Source organism: Phocoena sinus, chromosome 19 (assembly GCF_008692025.1).
Source record: "Phocoena sinus isolate mPhoSin1 chromosome 19, mPhoSin1.pri, whole genome shotgun sequence".
In the NCBI taxonomy this organism is placed as follows: domain Eukaryota; kingdom Metazoa; phylum Chordata; class Mammalia; order Artiodactyla; family Phocoenidae; genus Phocoena; species Phocoena sinus.
In genome coordinates, this window is record NC_045781.1 from 23,031,802 (window position 1) to 23,050,527 (window position 18,726).

General features: G+C 38.6%; 2 protein-coding genes across 15 annotated transcripts in view; one reads left to right on the top strand and one right to left on the bottom strand.

Annotated features, from left to right (window-relative positions):
• Nucleotides 1-15,204, bottom strand: part of ITFG1 (integrin alpha FG-GAP repeat containing 1) — a 249,392-nt gene extending 234,188 nt beyond the window's left edge. The window contains exons 1-5 of one of the 4 annotated variants that reach the window (XM_032614034.1): nucleotides 14,784-15,204; nucleotides 13,018-13,090; nucleotides 7,653-7,798; nucleotides 6,450-6,507; nucleotides 5,167-5,241 (exon numbers count right to left, since the gene is read on the bottom strand). In XM_032614034.1, the coding sequence (XP_032469925.1) occupies nucleotides 5,167-5,241; nucleotides 6,450-6,507; nucleotides 7,653-7,798; nucleotides 13,018-13,090; nucleotides 14,784-14,991 (560 nt within the window). In that variant the 5' untranslated portion in view covers nucleotides 14,992-15,204. The remainder of the gene's footprint in view (nucleotides 1-5,166; nucleotides 5,242-6,449; nucleotides 6,508-7,652; nucleotides 7,799-13,017; nucleotides 13,091-14,783) is intronic. The other 3 variants (XM_032614035.1, XM_032614036.1, XM_032614037.1) reach the window with 3 other exon arrangements.
• A 47-nt stretch (nucleotides 15,205-15,251) lies between these two features.
• PHKB (phosphorylase kinase regulatory subunit beta) overlaps nucleotides 15,252-18,726 on the top strand; it is a 216,033-nt gene continuing 212,558 nt past the window's right edge. The window contains exons 1-2 of one of the 11 annotated variants that reach the window (XM_032614024.1): nucleotides 15,254-15,367; nucleotides 17,552-17,664. In XM_032614024.1, coding sequence (XP_032469915.1) covers nucleotides 17,610-17,664 — 55 coding nt within the window. In that variant the 5' untranslated portion in view covers nucleotides 15,254-15,367; nucleotides 17,552-17,609. Of the gene's footprint in view, nucleotides 15,373-16,757; nucleotides 17,665-18,726 lie in introns of all 11 variants that reach the window. The other 10 variants (XM_032614028.1, XM_032614030.1, XM_032614025.1 and 7 more) reach the window with 10 other exon arrangements.

Consider the following 18,726-nt stretch of genomic DNA (forward strand, 5'->3'; position numbering starts at 1 on the left):
CAGTTATGCCTCTTCAGGAGGGGCATGGTGAGGAGTACAACACATGAGAGAAGAGTGGGAAAAGAAGCATGGCTGAAGAACAGAGTTACATTGGTAAATACTTGATGGGTTATTCACTCACTCTTGGGCCTCTATTAGAATTCAAAGGTATGGGTCAGACCAGATAAATCTTAAGGACCTCTTACAAATAGCACCTTATGTTCATAAGAGAAAATGTGGCGATTTCTTTCAGCCATATCCTTACTTTGTCCAAATGTTCCTACCTCCACAGGGTGTGCAACAGTGATATTACACCTGAGAGACGGCCCTAGCAGCACTGGCTCCTAGGGCAGGAAGACAGAAGAGTAGGCAGTCTGAGGAGAAGCACAGGCCCCCATCTCTACTCAGGACTACTATGGTACTCAGGAACTCATGCAGCTCAGAGCCTAGGCCTCCAGACTGTTAAAAATCAAGTATTTGTAGGGCATTTTCAACAGAATATACATTTTTAAAACATACAATAGGACTCTAATGAAAGAGAACTTAACCTGTATTTTCAGGAATTATAAGTTATTTTGATTCATTTTACCCTAAATTGAAATGATAATATAGACCAAGCTTACTCAAAGTCTGCTGTATACACATAGCTTCTCTAACTGTGCTTGTTTGTTTTTCTTTTTCTATTTTTTATTGTGGTAAAATATATATAACATAGAAGTTACCATCTTAACCATTTTTAAGTGTACAGTTCATTGGTATTCTGTGCTTGTCTTTTTGGGGTTTTTTTTTGTGGTACGCGGGCCTCTCACCGTTGTGGCCTCTCCCGTTGTGGAGCACAGGCTCCGGATGCGCAGGCTCAGTGGCCATGGCTCATGGGCCTAGCAGCTCTGCGGCGTGTGGGATCTTCCCGGACCGGGGCCCGAACCCGTGTCCCCTACATCGGCAGGCAGACTTTCAACCACTGCGCCACCAGGGAAGTCCTCTATGCTTGTTTTAAAATTGACTTTTTTCAATACATGCAAATCGTAATAAAATAAAACAAAATGGTTTCCTCTCAAAGAAGGAAACAAAATTTTGATATATGCTAATAGAAATATGTTGAATTCAAAACACTTTTAAATATCATCAATATTAATGATGACCAATTACCGTTGAATTTACTTGCACAAAAACTCAAAAGAAGCTCTCTTTCTAAATGATTACTACAAAGAAAACATATCTTAAAAATTTTAAGATTTAACTAAAAGCAAAGTGAGTAAATTTTGAGAATAACCTCTTAAATTCACTTAGAAACAATCAAAAGTTCACTTACATACAACACTGCCAACCAGAACATAAAACAAAGCAGTATAATAAATCACCAGGGAATCAAGCGTCATTTAATTGACTCCCCAAAAGCTTCTGGTGGGACTCCAGGAAATAAAATTATGGATCCTTGAATAACAAGTCACTTGAAATAATTAAGCCACAGCATATACAATTCTAAGTTATCTGCTAAAGCTTTCACTATTTCTGTGGCTTAATTTTGAAAAGAAAAGGTTTAGGCGAGAAACGAGAGAATCAATGAATTTATCTCCAATAGCCAAGTTTCTTTAGGAAAAGAGAAAAGTTATAAAACTGATGCTCTGTTTCTATGGAAATACCAATAAAAAACTTATTTCTTAAGTCCTAATAGATTCCTTTAAACAACAATGCTCAAAATACAAATGGTGTATAAGGTGAGAAAGGGAGGGGCTTGCTAGGGAAATTCTAAGAAAATATGAATCATCTCAAAGCTACCTTTTTCTGTTAAGACTATGAGTACTAATGCTGACTATAAAGTTAAAAGCTGTCCTGATGATTATTTGGTTTTCTTTTGTGTTATAAATCTCTTAATTTTCATATTTTTTCTAAATAGATTTAAATGACAAATATCATTATTTCATTAAGATAAATATTTGCAAAATTTTCTGTAATGCACCAGCAAACAAACAAATCAGCAGTAAAAATGAAGGGTGATTTAATAAATCAGTCATTGGTTATAATGTAAGAAGATTACATAGAAAAACAGGGATTTATTCCTTCTGAATTGAGATTAAATACCTATATTTAAATAGAAGATAGTTTTTTCTGCTAATGGAGGAAAAATATCCACTCACATAAATAAGTTAAAAATGGCTGCTTTCAGTGCCATTAATATTCCATTCAAAATATTCATGCAAATGTTTGTGAAGTAAATGGAGTATGGCAAAAGTGCTTGTTTGTCACATACCTGGATTAATATTCCCAGGTATACAACTTGGGCCTGACCCAGTAATGTGTTTGAACTCAGTATATGAGTCACAGAAAATATGAACAGACCAACATTACATTTGGCTTTGATTAAAATTACAGGTACAAGTGTTTTCACGTCAATACTAAAAACAATATCCTGAATGCTTATGCAACATCAGTTTCAAATACCCTTTTACAGAAAATGCTCATTAACGATAACCTCATCACTGCAAAAGCTGCTCTAACACTTAATAGCTAGGTGTTATTTCTAAGTAATGTGGCACATTATTACATTATTTCAAGTCATTATAAAGTGAGATGGAGGCGCAACCTGAATCCTCACCTTTGTACATTTAACACACTTCAATTATCTCTGGCACCTCAGCAGAGGTTTAGCACCCTTCCTGTCCCTATCAGATAACCCCCACAGTACCAATTAAAAGGGATTCTTCTACCTATCACTGTTTCCAGCTTAGGCTGACCATCTGCACCCTTACTCCAGCCGAACTGATGTTAGTTTTACCTGTGGGCAATCTCCTGTTTCCATGCCTGTACTGGGCCACTTATAGCCATGGACTTTCCCGCACAATCCCATGGGAGCATTTAGCATTCTATTTAAAGACCATTGCAAAATTTCCCATAAAATTAAGGTGCTAGCCAAATTTAATTAAATTTAAGATAATCTTGGGTCTGGCATAAATAGGCATAATATTTGAGTTGCAAAAGTTGGTTAGATTCCTTAATAGACTGGGCTGCCAATAGACTTTTAAGTCTTTAATAGACTTAAAAGACTGGGCTGCCAATCATTAGTCATGCAAATGGTCCAAAATGTCAATACTAATGGCTTTTTCACTTATACACCTAATCATATATCTGTAACATAAAATTGATATGGCGAAATACATTTTTCTTATTTTAGTAACGTATTAATGCTTGCCCCCATAGAGACATATTCAGCTTTCTGTTGTCTGAATAATGATAACGCAAGCAATAGTCATCCTAACAATGTTCTTGACAAAAATTCTTTTCTGTCAATTTTTATAATTTCATTTTAAAAGTTATCAGGACAAAGGTAACAGGATAAATCTTGGATACAAACTTGTTACCTATAATATGGTTAGCTACTATTGTTTAATCTGTAACTGAAGTTTAAATGAGAAATATCATAAAATAGTAGAGAATTACTCCAGTATACTATAGTATGCCAGAGAATAATGTATAAAAAATAAAAGTCAATATATCTTTAGGCAGAATAATTTTTTTTTTTTTTTTTTTTTTTTGTGGTCTCTCACTGTTGTGGCCTCTCCCGCTGCGGAGCACAGGCTCTGGACGCGCAGGCTCAGCGGCCATGGCTCATGGGCCTAGCCGCTCCACAGCATCTGGGATCTTCCTGGACCGGGGCACGAACCCGTGTCCCCTGCATCAGGAGGCGGACTCTCAACCAGTGCGTCACCAGGGAAGCCCCAGAATAAGTTTTTAAAGAAGCATCAGAGGAAAAAACAATCTAACATAGAATTCAGAACAAATAAATAAGCTATGACATTATCACACAATATCTAGTAGTTTTTACTTTTTCAATTATCTACAATAGCTGTTTCTTAAGTTTAAATTTCCAAAGGTGAAACCACATCACATTAAAAATATTCCAAGTATTTCTTTCACTAAAATGGAGATTACCATGAAATAAACCAGGCCAGAAGTCACCATCACATTCTCAATCACATGTCTACCCAAGACAAACAAGCAGGGCTTGCTATGGTAGGAGTCACCTGTGCCTTCCCCTAGCCCACCCACACTCAGTTCCTCCCAGACATGGCCGCAAAGGCAAAGCAAGATCTCCATCCAGCTGGTCTCTAAAGCAGGGTTCTCTTCCAGGTACTTTTCAAAGTTTGAGGAAAAAACAGGTTTCTCATTAAAGATTCACAGCAAGTCTTTCAAAGGTCACTATGACTAGCATAAAAATACTCATATTCTTTATGGAAAACTTTTAAGAAAAGGTGATAGGAAATGTAACAGTTTCACCTCAGAACAGCTCACATTTTGATAATTTACTTGTCTTTGTGCCTGTGCATCACATTTCAGAAACTAATCATAAAAATACATTACGTCTCCAAAACACAGAGGGAAAATTCATTAGATTTATAGTGCCTGGGAAGACAGACTGATAAAGGTGGTTCTCTGCACTTGCTGGAAAGTCAAAAAAATAAATAAATGTGTTCTGTACTCTTAAAATGTTTGCCTTATCAAATACAGAAAAAATTAACCAAGTTGAAGGTATCTCATGAAAAGTATCTTGCTATCATGAATTCTTGTGTTAGGAAGGCAGTTCTATTTAAATCTAGAGGAATTATAATGGAGATCTTTGAAATGCAAGATTCCAGGCAGTTTTCCCTAAGAATGGCATTCTTGGATAATAAGAGAATCCTAGCATACAAACTGATCAAGGATAAGAGTATATATGGAAAAGTTTCCAGAGCTTAGAGAAGGAATGTTTATATTTTCAGGCAATTATTAATTGCTCATTGAACAGAAGGAACAAGGCTTATCAATGAACATCTGGGAGTTAACATGACTAAGGTAGAGAATTCAATCAAGACGGCAGCTATACATACTATTTAAATTAAATCTTTCCATTTCTAAAAACATCCAATGAACCAATATTTAAATGGGGACTTGCAAAGTTTGTATCTCTAATTTCCAGAGGGATAAAAGGATTAAACTGGCTCTACACAGAAACCAGTCGCAGGTCAAATCCATAGTGTTTGAGAAAGCTTATATGTTGACCAAATGTCCTTTTAAAAATCTGAAACAAGGATTTCCAATGAGCTGGGGTTTTTTCCCCCAATGGTTAAAGCAATCCGTTCACATAGATACACAGTCCCTCCAACAGCAACATGTACAATTAATTACATGGATATAATAATATTTACTCACCCTCCTAATAGTATTTGTGGCTGGTTGGATTCATTTGTGATACCAAATATATCAGGAATTAAATCGGCATTGAAGCTAAAAAGAAAACATTAAAAACATTAAGCAGCTATTTTATTAAATTCTCACTTCTAATTTAGTTTAAAAAGAAAAACAAACTTTGGGGAGGTGTGGTAGACATACAACAGTCAGTATCTGTTGCAATCAATGGAATGTCAGATATGACGTGTTTCACTCTGAGGCCAAAGTGTTTAATTTTCGTTATTGGACCCTCCAGTCACCTTGGCAATGAGAACATGACGGTACAGCTCCACAGACGATGAGGCCTGTAAGACACTCTGAGAGCTGGCAAAAGAGCCTATCACTGACCCACACTGGACCTGCAGTGTGAGCAAGAAATAAACTTTTGTTGTGAGATTTTGGTGTTGTCTGTAACCTCTACATAGCCTAGCCTGTCTCTGAGTGATAAGGAGACCGTTATTTCAGAATCATGACCCTCCTTATTTAGTCAGATAGGCTTAGGAGAAATAACCCACAAAAGTAATCCCTAGTTGGTATAAAAATTTATACTAGCCACTGAATATTGTAACAACAATGAAAAACACCCAATTATAAAAAAAACAAGCTGAGCACCTTTAAAAAGATTAATCTGTGAATTAAAGTTCAGACTTCTAATGGTTACTGACCTATTGATGTATGACTATGATTTTAATAACTGTACAAAAGGCAGCACTGGAAACAAGAATGTGGCTATACATTGTTTACTACCCGAATTGATATCTACATCATTACCAGAATCCTAACAGAAATTTGGATTAACTTTATCCTGGTACATGAGTCTACTCTGAGGAGATAAATGATAATACTAAGGAAGAGTTGTGAAAAGGACAAAGTTTCTCCTTAATACAGAAATCTTTCTAGGTCTCTAGAGGAAATCCTCTACCCTTCGTATCTGTCAATCAAGCACTAACACTTTTATCCAAAAACAGTTTTCTTAGTTGAGTAACGACATGGCTAGAATCAACAAAGATCCATCATGGACACATTCAAAGCTTTTAAAACAAAACCAAAAAGACAAATCTCTCCCTCTCTGCAAAATAATGAATTTCACCTTTCTCTTTCTTCCATCATGGCAAATAAATATATAATTCAGAGGACAGGCCCCTATCAGCTTTAAATGGAGAATGAATTTAGAGTCAATACAACTTAGCAAAGTAGTTTCCTATGTGAAAGATTTTATGTTTGTAAGTATAAAATCATTCAAAGGGAAGCAAGCACATACTTACTCCATAATTAATGGTTCATCCTGAAAAGTCCTATTGAGTATGGTCATATTGCAAGGATCTGTTAAAAAAAAAAGAAAATATATAAATGAAAAGGCATTTTATAACACATTATTTTTGATATTTGCACTTAGGGAAAAATACTCTTTCATTCTTTTCAAAATTTATCTCTAATTAATTCCAACTATTAGCATTAATGAGACACTATAAATCTAACTTAAATGGACATCAAGTTTGTAAAGATATATTGGGAGAGTTTATTCTACAGTGAAGACCAGCATTACAATAACTTCCTTTTGAGTCTTCATTCTGAAAATCTCTTAGATGAGTCTTCTTTACATACAATTTAGCAGTAGAGCAGTTGACAATTAAGGTTTTGATATAAAGAACCCAATACATGCAAGACTACTAGACTCTAAAACGTCCATGCCCTCCTCTCCTCCTTTCTTCAGTCTGGCTCCATGAACAAAGTTGTCCATTTAGGTATAATTAATTGGCTTTTCAGATAAGACTTGAAGATTTGTGGGTAGATATGGTAGACTGACTCTCAACCTTTACTCTAAACTTTTTGTGCTTTCCTGTACTGGGGAGACTAGAAACCAAAAATAGCATTTCTCAGATATCCTTGCAGTTAAGATTCTAAATAAAATGTAAGCCTTGCTAATTAGATATGGTGAGTTTTCCAAGGCAGGAATGAGGTGAAGGCTGTGTTTCTGCCATTTCTGTCTTAATGTCTGATCACTGAATTGTAAGTACTAAGGGGGAGGGTGCATGGCATCCATTTTGCTGGTGAGCAAGTGTCATTCTGGCACCTGTCGTGCAACTTGCCACTTTCTGATGGTAAAAAGGCAATAGCTTCTTCGAAGGCTTTGAGGATTGTTCCTGAAAGTTCAACCTCGTGTGTGTTCTTTAGTCATCACAATAACTCTGTAAAGCATAAAAAACCTTTAATAAATTCTGTCTTCCATAAGCTAACAAAGTAGATTTTGTTCCCTGGAGCTGACTGCAGACCAGTTCTAGGTTGAAAAAGAAGAACCAGAAAAAAGACTTTTAAAGAAGTTTTTAGAGACAATTACTGACACTCAAGAACTGCATTTTTGAACTGATTTCTGAACATTATTTTTGTTACACTGACCTAAGAATACCAGGCATATTTCTCCTTTAATATCCAGTGATAAATATTAAAAACTCTTAAAACAAATTCACCTAAGGTTTGATTCTGTCCCCAGAAGATAATAGCTCCTAATTCACCGTTGGCGTGATTTTTGGGAAGATATGTCAGAAGAACATCCATTTGTGAATCTCCATCATAATCCCCCGGGACTACACTTGTTATCAATGTACTGTGATTCCTAAAAGAAACAAACATTTTAATAAACAAACATTCCAGTAGAGCTATAATAGAAAAGTACACTTCTATATTTATACCATACAAAAATATTTTCAATGCAAAATTTAAAAATTCACAGAACTGATTAATTACATTCTGTTTTTTAATAGCTTATCATCCTTCATGTATGTAGGCCTCTTTGGTCTATGAAAGAATTCAGGATGGATGCAGAGGGTTTTAAGAAACAAGAAAAAGTTGAAATATTTATTAAGAGGAAGCACAGTTTTATGTTCAAGCATTGGCTTAATCCTTTCACCTAGTTCTTTTGTCAAAGATACCAGGACATATGGATGGTGTTTATACGAATGGAGGCTCAAAGGACTTCCCTGGCGGTCTAGTGGTTAAGACTCTGGGCTTCCAATGAGGGGGTGGGGGTCAGGTCCCTGGTCAGGGAACTGTAATAGCACAGTGCGACCAAAAAAAAAAAACAACATAAATGGAGGCTCATTATCAATTGCTAAAGCACTGAGGGTATCACTGTCATTTTATAAAAGATATTATCTATAGATTACTTAATTTTAGATTTTAATGCAGATTTGAAATTTACAGTGAAAACTTGTCATTTTATTTCAAGATTTGCAATGAAAAATAAGTTCTTTTTGACCAAACCTGGCAATACACTAACAAAACATACATACCTAATTCTACATTTTTAATAATAAAATATTCTAAAATGGTTTACATTAACCTTGAAAACTTAACAAAACATTCTGGAGTCTTGTCATAATGCTGTCTGAGTGACCCAATCAAAAAATAGGCCTTAAATTCAATTTACATTTAATTCTACTTAAGAACAAACAGCAAGACAGTAAGTTTCCAAACAGCCTATGGATAATTATGTTCTAAACGGCATCAAGAATATAAAAATATATATAATAGGTTTTACTTAAAGTGAAAATGAGGAAAATACTGACAAGGGTAAGACTAAGAAAAACAACAACATAATAGCTTTATTTTAATTCAGCTACTTACTATGTCTCAGATATTACATCAAGTACTTAATAGCTATTATCTGATAATCTCCATCACCTGAAATAGGTATCGTAATTCTCACTGAACAGACCAGGAAACTGAGGTTGAAGTAGCTTTCATTGTTAAACAGCTAGTTAAATGGAATAGCTGGAATTCAAATTCAGTTGGGTTGGCCTCTAAAATTGATCCTCACTATGATAAAATATTTTTTGTAATGCCAGTTTCCTCAAAGAATTCCAACAATGCTTTAACCATTCCATGAAAAATAACTGGTCTTTAAAAATGATGATATAGCAACTGCACGTGCTACTATGTAGCAAGCTGCATCTAAGTGTATACCTCTGTATGTGTACCTGTGTATGTATGCATGTGCAGTCATACAAATGCTGCACATACCTGGCAGTAATACTTGTTCAAATAAATTAATGATTTGGGGTCAAAAAGTACCTTGAAATAGTCAGTAATATATTACAAAGGACTAGATGGGAACTTAACCTGATCAGGTTTTATTCCTAAAATTGCCCTTCTTTATGGTTGTAAAAATAGGAATTAGAACTTTACAAAATAACAGACTGACACACGAATTTATCTCTTCTTCTTTAGAACCTACTTCTAGGTTCTAAAGAACCTAGAAGAATGAAGAAGAATCTTCTTCATTTAGAACCTACTAAAATGATATGGAATTTTTTTTTTTAAAAAAAAGCATAACCCTCAAAGACAAAGAGATCATGAAAGGATCTGCCTTAGCAGGGCAAGGAAACTACAGTTGACCCTTGAAGAACACATGGGGTTAGAGGCACTGACCACTTGCAGTTGAAAATCCATAGCTGGTATAACTTTATACTTGGTCCTCCACATCCTTGGTTCTACATTCACAGATTCAACCAACTGGGAATAGTGTAGTACTGCAGTATGTATTTAGTGAAAAAAAATCTGTATGTAAGTGGACCTATGCAGTTCAGACCCATGTCATTCAATGGTCAACTGTATAAGCTGAAGTGCCTGGAGAAAAGGCTCAAGAAGCTTTTTGCCCTGAAGAACCTCTGAAAGGCTCAGAATTTGGAGTCATCTGAAATAGCAGAAGACAAAAGTAAGGTGTAAGGCTGAAAACACCTTTTCTGTGATGGTCCCTTCTCCTTCTTGCTCAGCATGCCAACAACCAAGTAGTTTTCAGGCATTAGAGATGTAAGGAGAGGGTAAGATATTGGCCTTACGCTAAAAACAGGGAGTTAATGGAAAGTCTACAAAGGAACAGTTTGGCCCTTGCCCTCAACTCTGCCAAATTCCTAGGATGCCAGTCAGCCAGGAACATATCCACAGGGCAGGAGACAGGAGGTAAGTCCCATTACGCAGAGTTTCCAATTAGCTCTTTAGTACCTTATTCTTGATATAGTATAATAAAGAGTTACCTGCCTTTTAAAGAAAACTATGAGTATTAAAGAGAGCCAAAACAAATACTAATAAGGAATCTGAAAAAAACAGAGATAACAGAGGAAACAAAAGAAAACTTCAAAACCACACTTGAAGACATAAGAAAATACATCCATTAAAAAAAAAAAGAACAGCATGCTAAGAGAAAAGAACAATAAGAGAACAAAGAAAACTTCTTGGAGATAAAAAGAAAACATGACAGCTAACATAAAACTATTCAATAGAAGGCCGAAGATAAAATTAAGAAAACTTCCCATGGGGAAAAAACACAAAATGACAAAAACACAAATGAAATAAAGAAATAAAGGATGGAGTTAGGCAGTCCAATAATCAACTAGTAGGAATTCCTGAAAGAGAAAACAAAAAAAATAATCAGAGAAATAACATAAGAACATTTCAAAAACGTCCCAAGCATAGAAGGCTCTAGCTTGAAGGGAGGCTAGAATAATGAATTAAAAAGTCTACACCAAGACATATTATGAAATTTCAGAGAAAAGGGATAAAGAAGAGACCCTAATAGCTTCAAAAATTAAAAATAAGTCATATTTGAAGGATTAGGAAAAAGAATAGCAATGGATTTAAAACCTGCAACCGATGAAGCTAGAAGACTATAGGCCAATCAAAGAGTGAGTAGAAAAAGGTTTTGGAAATGGAGGGACATCCTTTCTCAGGAATTTCTTGAAGGATACACTCCAGTGAAATAAATGAAGAAGCAAAGAACAAAATGGCACAGGATCCAAGAGATAGGGATCAAACAAAGAATGACAAAGGGAAAGTCTCCAAACAGTAACTCTGCAGAAGGCCTAGAGAATGAATTCAGATTGGGGAGGAGTGCAGAGGACTCAATGGGAGAAAGAAAAAGCACAACAGGTATATGGCAGGTATGATGGAACATCTGCAAAGAAATTAAGGATAGGTACACAGAAAACAGTGCAATTTATTTTTTAAAAAACAATCATTTACTCTTGGAGGGAAAAACCATAGAGAAATGAAATACTGTATACTGCTTGGCTCTGAAGTACACATAATCTACATGGCCAGAATTTATACAATGATTACTGACCAAGCTAAAATACGATATAACTATACGGAGATGGAGCCAATTTAAAGATGCTAAATCTTTGTCTATGCTAACAAAAAATCCAAGAGATGAAGATGGTAATTCAAGAAATTACAGTATAAAAACTTATTTTAGAATATGGAAATAAACATCAGAAGAAACAGCTCAAAGTTTTAAAAGTGGTTGCATTTGAGAGAGGAACAGGGGAGAGGGGGAAGAAAACAGTGAAGGACAGTTAGTTTTTCAAAACTATACTAAATAAATACAAGAGTTTCTAACTTTTATAAGTATATAAAACAACATTACATTAATCAAAGAAAAATTAATTGGGATTTTTAAAAAACTCAGTGGAACCCAAGTCTTTAATAGCCCACAAATTCCTTAACTTTTAATCTTCCATGAAAAACCACTTCTAGGCAGTTCCTTTCTTGGATGTAATATTTATCAACTTCTGTTCCCTCCCCACTCCAAGCATGCTGACATCCAGTATCAAGGAACATTTCTCAAAAGGGATAATCTGTTTATCCATCTATAACTTTCCCCTCAACGCCTCAATGTTCTAACTCAAGGCCAATTGTTTTTTACATATGTTTAAGTTAAATATTGTAGAATCTGAGCACTCATTACCCAATGTGGGGACTTCTTAAATTTTTTGCAGTTTCCAAGTAATCTCTGATCTTTCTACATACCAATTCATCCTGCACATGGTTAACGAGTAAATCAAATCAATTTAAAATACCGTTTTCACCACCTCTCCTTTAAACAAGAACCTGTAATGATTCCCCACTTTTCTCGGGATTGAGGTCAATTCTTTCTGATACTTATGAAGGTTCCTAGTCTGCCCTGATCTCATCTTCCTAGTCCATAACTTTCCAAAGTATACCCTCCACTTCTGTCAGGCAAATCTTTCCACCTCCTCTTCACAACCTGCTGTTTTTCACTACCATCTCTTGTTAATGCTGTGTCCTGAAGCTTGAAAGCCCTCACCTAAATTTTACTTATCTTAAGGTCAAGCACAAGTCCCATAACTTTCTAGAAGCTGCCACTTTAGCCTGCACTGACTCATCTCTTCCTCCAGACAGTGATCAATCCTTGCTTCTTATAGTTTCAAAACTGCGTTGGCTCACTATCGATGATGGTCACTGTGCTTCATGCAATGCCAGTCATATAAAAAAAATATAACTATTATTTGAACATTTAAAAAATTCAGTTTGATTTTAATTTCCTCAAAATCAACCTGAGTCACCTAGCAGTCACCACCTATCAGTCAATAAATGAAAAATTAGAACAGAGTTCATTGACCCCAGTGCAAACTCCTCCCTCAGACCACCGAGGACAAAGTTGATCTGATGAGCCTGTGACTGAGCTGCTCTCACAGGCACACTCAGGATGAGGTACAATCCACTCAGGATGAGGGACAATCCCCAAGACATTCAAGAAAGCATATCAGATTGCAAGGGACTGAAAGGTGTTTATGTAGGAACAGACCCGGTTCCACTCAAAATTATTTATTTATTTTTTAAAGCAAATCATTTTTAAACTTTGGTATGCTCACTAATTTTCCTAATAAATTACTTGCTTCATACCTCATAACTAGTGGTTTTGTACCACAACACCACTTCAGAGTAAAACTGATTTCAAAGACAATCCAACTAGTTACTGCATATCTATTATTACACTAATGACTGTTTTACAGAAACAAATACATTTGTACTTACTTCAAGGATACCTTTACTTTGGGTTTAAAATAGGGTGCGTTCTGGTCTGCCAAAAAGACGATTAAATCATTTCCTAAAAGAAGCGAGTATACATTAGAAAAATGATTCCCAGTGAAACATACGATTAGTGGTTACAAGAAGCTGTCTGGGCACTGTTTTCAATAAGAAAACTTTTATTTTACTCCAGTTCGTCTGCCCTCTCAAGGTTGGTCCTATTAGACTAATGGAATGGACATTCCTAACAGTATATCACAAATTCAATATTCAAAGCAGCAGGGAAACTAGAAGGATGAACAAGGAAAAATGTAGTTGGTCAAGGCAAATTGAAGCCAATGGCTTCTGCCAGGAGTCAGGCTGATTGACTTAAAGGAAGCATATAAAGAATATGCTTTATAACTATACTACGTGTTAAGTCTTGTCTTCCCCAAACCTAACAACTCAGCCTCTTATAAGGCTGTTTAGTCCATTGCACAGATGCATGACACCAAGGACACAGAAACTCCTACTGTGGGTATCTGACTAGTAACTAGGACATGATGTCATAGTTAAGCAGAAAAAGCTGAATCCTCCAAGACTACCCTCTTGTGGCTCCTACAGAACCATCCCCCAGGTTGATGCATTTCTGGAGTTCAATGAGCACTCATTTGGATCAGATTTTTGAAACTGTTTAGTCAAACACAGGGCATCTTTAAAGGGGAGAATCTCTGTCTCCAGTTTGGGTGGAGTGCCTATAGGTTAGGCAGTATACACCCTTCTTGCAGTACATGGAGTCATACAAAGATGGAGAAATGTCCACAAGAGGCTCTGGAGTCCTGACAAGGACTCCAAGAGATCTGGGCCAAGATCCTGTCAGTCAAACTCTATGAGTGCTTCACTTTCTTCTTTCACAGCCTTGACCTTAAACAGTACCTGCTTTGTGGGTACTAGAGAATACTAAGACCCTCTAATGCCCATTGTCAGCATCAAGATTTACAAAAAAAAGTTTGTTTAGTGATGTTTATAAAGCCAAGAACTCCCAAGAACCTCAAGCTGGAAAAGAAAACAGAGATTTGGAAGACTAGGGTGGTGGCCAAAGCAAGGAAGTCTTTTGCACACAAAAGACTAGGGCAGCCCAGAAGGGAGAAAACCCTGCAGTTTGAGAACCCTTTTCCAAGGAGACACTGGGTTTATTAGTAGTGCCTGTGAAATACTTGTGAGAATTGTGGAGTGTTTAGGCCCTTGGGAAGGAACAGTAGTTTCCAAGAAAGCTGGGACCCTGACAAAGGAAGGGGAGGGTGAACAAGGTAACTGAAGAGGGAGGGAGAAGTCCTCTACGAGAGGAAATTGTCAAGTCGCACGTTTTCCAGTTCATCAAAGGGGAAGGGAGACTGGAGGAAATACAGCAGACAGGAATGAAGGGACCTTGGGAGGGAATGTAAAGGCAAGCTACAAAGACTACTGGGAATCAGGAAGGACTTTGCAAGGTGATTCCATGAGAAGGGCGGAGTGCGTGAGTGACGGCCGCGGTCGTCTCGGGAAAAAAACCCAAAAAACCGGGGTGTTTCCAGTGCTTTCGGGGGTGGATCAAACGGTGGAGTGGTCAGGCCAGGACCTGGGTTTGGAAAAGATGGGGGAAAAAAGGCAAGCTGCAAGGATGCTGGAAATAAAGGGGGAGAGGGCTGGGAGAGAAGGGCCGGGAAATGCAGGAGGACCGAGAATCCGGGCAAGGGGTGTGGGGAACACTGGGAGGGGCACGCGAACAGAGGGAGGGCCGGGCAAGCACTGACTTTCCCGCAGCACGAAGAGGTCCGTCTGCTTGTCAGAGTTGAGGTCTCCGAAGGCCGCCAGGGTGCCCCAGGCCTCGGCCCCAAAGAGCTCGGCCGTGACGTTGTGCAGTGCCCGCGCCGGGACCGGCCCGACTCCCAGCAGCGCGAGGCCCCCAAGCAGCGGCGCCAGCAACACCCAGGAGCCCAGCAGCCGGCCTGCCGCCGCCATGGCAGCCCCTCGGCCCCCGCCCGCCGGCCCACTGCTGCGCTTGACGGCAGCCGGAAAGCACCGTGCCGCCGGCCGAGAGAGAAAGAGCGTAGCCCAGACGCCCGTACGACCGCGTCCAGGCCCCGTCTCACTCTCCCGTAGGGCTGCCCCACTGACGCTCGGGAGGCCGCGAAGCTAGGTTGAAGCTCGCCCTCGCGCTCACTTCCGGCCGGTGCGCCTCCCGACAGTGTCGCGCGGGGGGGCGGGGCCGGCCGGGAGGAGCTGACAGGCGGCCCCGGGGGCGGTGGCCAAGACGGCGGCCCGAGCGCGATGGCGGGGCTCGTGGCCGAAGTGAGCTGGAAGGTCTTGGAGCGAAGAGCCCGGATCAAGCGCTCAGGTTTGGCTGGCTGGGGCGCCACCCCTTTCCCCCCGCACCGTAGAGGGTACTCCCCCTCAAGAGCCTTGGGCAGGAGGCAGATGGGGGTCCTGGAATGAACCTGTGCCCGCGTGTTTCCCCTTAGAAAGCAGACGGTGGTCCCTGACTTCCTCTTGATGTCTTTCCCCATTAGGTGGTGGTCCCACCTTTGCTCCGTTTTGCTTCCCCAACTATATTTCGTGTGTGTTCCCTCTCGAAAAGTAGGTGGTGGTGCCGACTTCTGGAGTCTTCTTTGAAATCAGGCGGTGGCCACATTCCCGGGAGTCCCCTCCCTGTCTGTATTCCTCCCCTCATTTTTACATATGACTAGGGTCTGGTCCTAGAAAACTGGCGGCTGCTTGTTGCCTTATTTCGTATCTCCTTTTCACATTACAAGTTCTGAGATTTAGCCAGTTATCTATGTGGCAGAAATTGAGGGAGACCGGGCCTCAGGCCACGAAGGGGGTCACGGTGAGCATAGTTAGGACTCAGAAGGAAGTGGGCCCCTTCCCTGGGCAAGTGGCCCCAGGACGCCTAGTTCCCAGTTGTGGCTCCCAAACCCGAGGCCACCTAGGTCAGAAGACGCTGCGCAGGCAGTTTATAGTAGTTACAGTGTCCTGAGCTGACTTGTTCAAATTGCAGAGTCACATTTTGAAGTTAGCACTTGTGGCTGATAACTCATCTGACAGCCAGGATTGAAACTTCTCTTATTCCTGTCTGGCTGGATGTAATCTCGAGCTAAAAAGTGTTCCCATAAACAGGAAAGATGGTGGAATGACAAGTCTTCATCTAAGAATCTTCCCTTTTGAAGGCTTGTTGTTACCATATAAATTAGTGTTGGGAGATGATAATGTCAAAGTCGATAATCTGATAACATTGAAAGACTAATTATGCATTTGCATTGGTATTAAGGGTTTTGTTTTTTTCCCATCAGCTAATACTACCCCATTATATTTTGGCTTTTCCCACTCATGAAGTTCTAGTTGTTGTGCAGACAACAGAGTTCTTAGCAGTCTTTTTTTTTTTTGAAGAAAGTAATTTCATAAATCGTACAGGAGAAATCCACCCAATCTTTGTTGCTTATTCCATTCTGTTTTCAAAACCTTAAAAATAGTTGTGCACTTATTTACTTAGGGTTATAGCAAAACTACCATTTGAGAGAATTTTTCAAAAACTAGTCCTTAGTACATTTTAGTGTTAGTACATTTACTTAGAATAGTCACGTCTATTTCTGTTTCACACTTTTCCTCAAACTTTTTGTGTCATACTGAAGTATTGAGTTGACCACTAACAGTGAGTCTATCTGGGCTATAAAAAGGGTTATTGAGTTGATAATTTCCTGTCAAAGAGAGTAACTGGAGTTTTCTTACAGGAAACTGAGCTCCACCCTCAACATATACTTTTACAGCATTTCTCTTTTCCTCTAATAAATGTATAGGGTTTATTTTCTTCTCCAGTCTTAATTTCCTCTGAACTGCGTGTCATAACAGTAAGCTTTGAAAACCTACCTTCTCTTTCTTTACTGAGAAAAAAAAAATCAAATTTTATTTAACTATTGTTGAATGCAGTCACTTAAATCCAGTTTCATGTACAAGGTAGTTGAGTGTATTGTATAAATGTGGGATGTTCCTATATGTTTACATCATAGCAATAAAAGAGATGCCATTTGAAGTCATCCCTCCAAATTAGTTGAGGTTTCAGATTCTTCTGATAGCTGTGACGTGTAGACTATAAACTTTCTTTAATGAATCATTGACTTCCTGTGTCATTAAAAGTAATCGCCCTGATTCTGTTTGTTACTTTTAGAGGAGTATATAAAGTGAGTTTTGTTTGAAACTTGGACTAACCTGACTATGATATAGATGCCACTGCAAAGTTCTGAGCATTGTTACATAGTAGCATAATCACTTCACTGCTCAGTAGAGCTACTCGATGCTACTCTTATGTAATGTTTAATAAGTGGCCATTATATATTTCCTGCCTCATCCATATAAGCAAATATAGCTTATCAAAGCAAAGAAAATCAAATTTTCAAGTCATAAAAGAGAAAATAAAATTATAATGAACCTCAATTATTGCCTTTGTTGCACACCGCATCATGTTAATAACTGCTCACACTGCTTTCAATTAATCTAATGCTGATTGCTTCTAACCTTCACTAAACAGTTTTGAAAATTGCTATAGTTTAGCCTGCGATGCTTATGATTAGAGTCAACAATTTGAAATGGCCAGCTCACCTGATGCAGTCGTCTCTTCTCCACCAGCTTTCTTAAGGTCTGGTAAGTGTGTAGACCCCAAAAGGGTCACTTGGTAATTTTAAATACCTTTGTTTCTGAAGGTTGATGTCACCATATGATATTGTTTTGGTTTTATTTCCTCTTTGGTGGGCCGAAGCCTGAGCACCATTTCTGTTATTGTTGGGCTCAAGTTTGCACTGTATGGTGAATGTAGTCTGTGGTGTGAGAAGCATGAGAAATGCAGAGTGGAGCCCCTGTCTTGACACTAGCTCTGTTTGACCAGGGACAATTCCTCAGTATCTGGGAGCCTTAATTATCACCTGGGTAGTTAAAAAGCTTCTTCAATAATTTTTGTCTTTTTGCATAACAGAGTAACTCTTATAAAGTAGAAAAATTTGGTCAGCATCCCAATTATTTTCTCTTCATCAACTCCTTGTGAAGTAGGTATTTTTATATGTATTTTCATAGACAGGAAAGGGAAGCCCACAGAGATGAAGCAAGTTGCCCCAGGTCCTGAGACTATTATGTTTCAAGGCCATGTGCTTTGCCTTTCATCCCATGGCTTCCTGGTGTAAGGGCTGGAGGAGGTGTTGGTGCAGTGACTGTCAGGTTGGTGAGACCCTTTGCAAGCTGGATGAAAGCTGTGGAATTGCTCTCCAGTTGAGTGCCCTGGGTCTTGAAAACAATTTGGGAGAAGTCCATGCATCCAGGAAAGACCATATATGGATTCCCATTAGGAACACAGGCCTTTGAATGTATCTGGAAGAGAAGGGCTTTGTTAAGTGGCCATAGAGCTGAAATGAAGACTGAAGCCGTAAAGATACGGCTTTTTTCTGTGGGTTGTGACCCACCTTGGGCCATATAAAACCTGTTTTGTGTGTGAACACTGGGAGAAGCCTCTTGGCAAGAGGCTGCTTTGTCTTTAGTGTGCCTTAAGCAGAATATTCAAGCCTCAGGACTCATTACTGTGAGATGACTCAATCAAAACAGTGACAGTGAAAACTTCTTTCTTTTTGGTTTCACCATAGCCTTTCAGAGGTGGTTCCCCCACCGTTTATTTCCATTTGTATTTCAAGCCCTGTTTTGGCAAGATGGAGGGGAAAA